General features: G+C 33.4%; 1 protein-coding gene across 3 annotated transcripts; it reads left to right on the plus strand.

Moving 5' to 3' along the window:
• The first annotated feature begins 1,100 nt into the window (after positions 1-1,100).
• LOC102605459 (auxin-induced protein PCNT115-like) lies at positions 1,101-6,000 on the plus strand. 3 transcript variants are annotated; one of them, XM_006358747.2, is made up of 5 exons: positions 1,101-1,351; positions 4,743-4,943; positions 5,043-5,215; positions 5,292-5,394; positions 5,491-6,000. In XM_006358747.2, the coding sequence occupies exons 1-5, from the start codon at positions 1,127-1,129 to the stop codon at positions 5,827-5,829; spliced, it is 1,041 nt and encodes a 346-aa protein (XP_006358809.1). In that variant the 5' UTR covers positions 1,101-1,126; the 3' UTR covers positions 5,830-6,000. The 3 variants fall into 3 exon arrangements, with proteins under 3 accessions (XP_006358809.1, XP_015169613.1, XP_006358808.1); XM_015314127.1 differs by lacking the exon at positions 1,101-1,351 and adding an exon at positions 2,701-2,942; XM_006358746.2 differs by lacking the exon at positions 1,101-1,351 and adding an exon at positions 4,376-4,630 and having other exon boundaries at positions 5,491-5,986.

Below are 6,000 nucleotides of genomic sequence, written 5' to 3' on the forward strand. Positions count from 1 at the left end.
TGGAATGGGCGGAGTATATAAAGGATAATTTCACGAATAATTCGATTAAATCTAGATTTATTATAAGAAAGTTTCCGAGGAAACTATAAGGTATATAGTACTCCGTTTGACTATAATTCATGTTAGCTCCTTCTATTTGTTTTCTTTTTCTTTCCGCCGGTTGAGTTATAATTATTATTTAACTACAATAAATTCGGTTTGGCTTACACTTTGGGGCTATTTGGTTGGATAAACGAATTAAGTGGATTTTTTTCGATATAAATTTAAAATTAAATCTATCCCATATTTGATTAAGAATATTAATTAAAATTAGCTCATAGTGTATATTAGCATTGGGACTTACATACTAATTCAAATTTGCACAAAATTACAAATATGATGTGATGTTCAGAATTCGAATGAACATACTAATTAATATTTGTACCAAGTTATAAAAGCAATCTCATATCCATAATTCAAATGTAAATACTAATTCAAATTTGTAGTTTCAAAAACAACTTCATATTCAAAATTCGAACATTACATACTAATTCAGAATTACACAAAGTTACAAACTAGATTTCATATCCAGAATTCAAATAAACATACTAATTCAAATTAATACAAAGTTACAAAAGCAATTTCATATTGAGGATTCGAATTTTACATAGTAATTCAAATGTGTACAAAGTTACAAAAACAATTTCATATCCAGGATTTGAACTTACATACTAATTCAAATTTACACAAAGTTACAAAAACAATTTCATATCCACCATTCAAACGTTCCATACTAATTCAAATTTGCACAAATTTACAAAAATGATTCATCCGAGATTCAAAGTTTAAACATACATACTAATTCAAATTTGGCACAAAATTATAAAAGTTAATTTCATAACCAAGATTTGAACAAACAAACAAATTCATTCAAATTCACACAAAGTTACATAAACAATTTCATATCCAAGATTCAAACGTACACACTAATTCAAATTTACAAAAACAATTTCATATTCATAATTCGAACTTTCCTCACCTACTTCATATACATATACAATGTCCACTTGCTTTATTATCTACATATTTTATATACATCCATTGTCTTTCTCCCAGCATAGTAATAAGCTTAAGCTGAATCACAACAATGGCGACGGAGGGGAAAAATGTGGGAAGAATGAAATTGGGTTCAGAGGGATTTGAAGTATCTGCTCAAGGACTTGGTTGTATGGGTATGTCCGCTTTCTACGGGCCGCCCAAACCCGAACCCGATATGATCCAACTCATCCACCACGCCATTAACTCCGGCGTCACTCTTCTCGATACTTCCGATGTATATGGGCCCCACACTAACGAGATCCTCCTTGGCAAGGTATCAATCAATTTGTTAATTTTTTGAGTTTTATGCAGCAGGATTGTTGTACCTAATGTTAATTATGTTGAACCTTGTGGTGTCTTGGAATGATGTGATTGGTAGAGGCGTATTTAGAATTTTGAGATGATGGGTGCATTATTATAAAAAGGTTGATTTATGATATAAATTTAATACCAATTACCAATTAGAGAAATGTTATCTAATTTTAGAAAGAAAAATAAAACAAGATAAATTTAAAATTCAAATTTCCAACTTGGCAGAGAGAGGTACACCCAGTCATAATTGCATTATGTGATACTTCGAGTGTGGGTTCAGGATTCACGTGAATCCGGTGACCCCCCTAAATACACCTTTGGTGATTGGGTATATGGTTGAAAGTTGGATTTGTTTTTTCTTCTGAAAGTTGAAGTTATCTTTGGACATTACATTTCACTTAATTTTGTTTTAGAGTTTTGCGAGTTATAAGGTAGAAAATCGAACCATCGGTCATTAGTTCTTTGTTTGACTATATTTCATGGTGGCTCCTTCTATTTGTTTCTTCCCACCGGTTGAATTACAACAACAATAAATTTAGTGAAATCTTATTATATGGGGTTTGAAGAAGGTAAAGTGTATATAAATTTTATCATTATCTCGTGCAGGTAGAAAAATTGTTTCTGAAATATTCACGGCTTAAGTACATCAAACTCAAGTACAAGAATAAATTAACGATGAAGAGACCATAACAATTAATAAGAAAGCAATGTAAAGTTTACACGAAAGAAATAATAATAATAACAATAACAAAATAATATGATACATATGGCTAAAACTACAAGGATATGACTAGTGCTACACAACAATCTACGCAATGCAAGACACTACTCTATCCCTACTATTTTATTAATCCTAATATACCATCTTCGCTCCTTCCTATCTAGAGTCAGGTGCTCGATAATTTAAAGTTGCACCATGTCTTGTCTAATCACCCCTTCCAATATTTTTTTTAACCTACTTCTACCCCTCCACATAACCAGCTACAACCAGCCTCTCACACCTCATCATTCGAACTTTAGCGTACCTCCTCTTCACATGCCCAAAGTGACTAATAATCTTATTGAATGGAAAAATGAAAAGTCAACGACTAGTAAATGATTAATTTAAATCGTCTTATTCAAATAACTACTCCAATAATTTATCTAGTGTTTGTTGAATTCATAGTCACAAGGGTTCATAAGGTCTTCTAGTTTAAATAAAAAATTTCTTAGCAATAGAAAAAATGAAGCACATTATGACTAGTGACGCGTGTGCTTACATATAATAAAGTTACGTTTGTGCTTATATATAGAAACACTTCTTCGAACTTTTAAGCTAAACCACAACAATGGCGAAAGAGGGAAAAAATGTGGGAAGAATCAAATTAGGTTCAGAAGGACTTGAAGTATCTGTTCAAGGACTTGGTTGTATGGGTATGTCCGCTTATTACGGGTCGCCCAAACCCGAACCCGATATGATCCAACTCATTCACCATGCCGTTAACTCCGGCGTTACATTTCTCGATACTTCCAATAGTTATGGGCCACACACTAACGAAATCCTCCTTGGCAAGGTACCAATTTGTAAATCATATAAATTTTGATTAATATTTTAAGATTATTTTTTTCATTATATTGATATAAAAAAATTTATAATTTATAGTACTTTTCGTATAATTTTTAAATATCTAATTTTTTAATATAAAATATCAAATCGATATAACCTAATTTAGCTTTGAGAATTAGTTACTCTCTGTAAGTGCAACATGACAACATAAGAGGAACAAAAAAAGTAATTCTTTGAGTTTTATGTAGTAGGGTGGTTGTACCTAATGTTAAATATGTTGTACCTTGTGGCGTCTTGGAAATATGATGTGTGATTTGGTTGGAACTTGATAAAAAAAGAGAGGAGTTTTTGAAGTTGATGTTATGTTTGAACATTGAATTTCACTTGAAAAAAATTGAAATTTTGTGAGTTACAAAGTGAGAATTGAATCCTCAATACTTCTTCCGTCTCATTTTATGTGATATCATTTGACTTGACACAGTGTTTAAGAAAAAAATGAAGACTTTTGAAATTTGCGATCTAAAACAATTTTTAGATATTTCTGTGGTTGAAAATTATTTCATTAAGGATAAAGAGGGTATTTTAAAGTTAAATTATTTCTGGTTATAGTAAGGTGACATTCTTTTTGGGACAGACTAAAAGAAAAGCGTGCCTTATAAAATGGGACGGAGGGAGTAACTACTTCGTTTGGCTATACTTCATGGTGGCTCCTTATATTTGTTTTTTTCCCGCCGGTTATATTACAACAACAATAACATATTCAGTGAATTCCACGGGGAAGTTAGAGTGTACATAGACCTAATTACTATCTTGTGAAAGTAGAGAGTTGTTTCTGAAGACTCAAGTGCATCAAACCTAGGTACAAGAAGAAGAAAACAATGAAGAGAGCGTAACCATTAAAAAGAAAGTAGTGTAAAGTCTACAAGAAAGAAACATTAACAACAATAAAATAATGTAACAATCAAAACAAAATAAACAACATATATATGACTAGAACTACAAAGGTATGACTAGTACTACGCAACAATCTATGTAAAGCAAGACAAACATTATTCCTATTAACCTTTTATCCTAATAAATGACCTCTATTCCTTACTATCTATACTCTATAGTAATATCTTCAATAATATGAAGTTTGTCATGTCTTATCTAATTACTTTACCCTAAATACTTTTTCAATCTACTTCTTATATACCTCCACATACCATCTACAATCAGCCTCTCTCACTTTCTTATCTTGGCATCAACTCACGTCCTATTCCTAAAATGACTAATTATCTTATTAAATGGAAAAATGAAAAGTCATAAACTAGTATATAAAATTCCTTAGCAATAGAGAATGAAACACATTAGTGACGCATGTGCTTACATATAATAAATAAAACGCATGTGCTTACATATTATAAATAAAGTAATATTAGTGCTTATATATAGAAACACTTTTTCGAATTTTTTAACTGAATCACAACAATGGCGAAAGAGGGAAAACATATGGGAAGAATTAAATTGGGTTCAGATGGACTTGAAGTATCTGTTCAAGGACTTGGTTGTCTGGGTATGTCCGATTTCTACGGGCCGCCTAAACCCGAACCCGATATGATTGAACTAATACACCATGCCATTAACTCTGGCATAACATTTTTCGATACTTCTAATAGTTATGGGCCTTACACTAACGAAATCCTCCTTGGCAAGGTATCAATTTGTTAATTCTTGTAGGATGGTTGTACCTAATCGAACATGAGTAATAAGGTGAAAGTTTAGGTAGCTAGTTAACTCTAACTGAGCTACTAAAATTCTAATACAGGCTTTGAAGGGAGGAATGAGGGAGCGAGTCGAGTTAGCAACAAAATTTGGTATACATTTTGCAGATGGAAAGAGAGAAGTACGTGGAGAGCCAGCCTATGTAAGGGCAGCATGCGAGGCTAGCTTAAAGCGACTTGATGTTGACTGTATAGACTTGTACTACCAGCACCGGATTGATACACGCGTGCCCATTGAAGTAACGGTTGGTTTCTCTTTTCCACAACTCTGTAAAATGGCTCAATGCTGCATAAAAAATACACTATCAGCGTGTTTTATTAGTTTACAATTCTTGTTTTACTAGGTTGGAGAACTTAAGAAGCTGGTTGAAGAGGGGAAAATAAAATATATAGGTCTATCGGAGGCTTCAGCATCAACAATTAGAAGAGCACATGCTGTTCATCCAATAACAGCAGTACAATTAGAATGGTCTCTATGGTCGAGAGATGTAGAGGAAGAAATAATCCCTACTTGCAGGTTTTTTCTTCTTTTTGTTTATTTTTCGTGTTTGAGGTTTATAGCAATGTGAGATCCTGATATGTTAACTGTTTAGAGAACTCGGAATTGGGATTGTAGCATACAGTCCACTAGGACGGGGCTTTTTGTCATCCGGTCCAAAGCTGGTTGAGGACTTGACAAATGAAGATTTTCGAAAGGTTTAGATTATATTTATCGTTTGTTTTGAGTTCCAACATATTCACATTATGTTTAATTGCAGTGCATTTGACTCGAAATGATCTCCAACTTTGCAGCATCTACCGAGGTTTCAGGGCGAAAATCTTGAGCATAACAAAAAATTTTACGAGAGGATTTGTCAAATGGCAGCTAAGAAGGGATGCACCCCCTCTCAACTCGCGTTGGCCTGGGTGCATCACCAAGGAAACGACGTGTGCCCCATCCCGGGCACCACTAAGATTGAAAACTTCAATCAGAACATTGGAGCTCTGTCCATAAAGCTAACATCAGAAGACATGGCAGAGCTTGAATCTATTGCTTCAGCTAATGCAGTCCAGGGTGATAGGTACGGTTCGGTTGCGCCTACCTACAAAGACTCAGAAACTCCACCCCTTTCAGCATGGAAGGCTATATAAATGATGAGTTGTTCTTGTGTTGTGCAGTGTATGCAATGAGAAAGTTTGTTTTTCTTTTTTTCTGTTTCAAAACTATTATGCCACTTGCTGATGGTTCAAATAATAAAATCAATTCTCTGTTTGTGGACTTTTACCTATGGAGTAAAATATTGATACCGATTGGGGTTTGTA

This window comes from Solanum tuberosum, unplaced genomic scaffold, assembly GCF_000226075.1.
Source record: "Solanum tuberosum cultivar DM 1-3 516 R44 unplaced genomic scaffold, SolTub_3.0 scf00280, whole genome shotgun sequence".
Taxonomy (NCBI): Eukaryota; Viridiplantae; Streptophyta; class Magnoliopsida; order Solanales; family Solanaceae; genus Solanum; species Solanum tuberosum.

What these genes read in the sequence shown, in the direction of transcription:
- LOC102605459 (XM_006358747.2), top strand. Translation starts at nt 1,127, where the DNA reads ATGGCGACGGAGGGGAAAAATGTGGGAAGAATGAAATTGGGTTCAGAG. An exon ending in ACGAGATCCTCCTTGGCAAG is followed by an intron (nt 1,352 to 4,742) that starts GTATCAATCAAT and finishes ATTCTAATACAG; the next exon opens with GCTTTGAAGGGAGGAATGAG. An exon ending in GAAATAATCCCTACTTGCAG is followed by an intron (nt 5,216 to 5,291) that starts GTTTTTTCTTCT and finishes TTAACTGTTTAG; the next exon opens with AGAACTCGGAATTGGGATTG.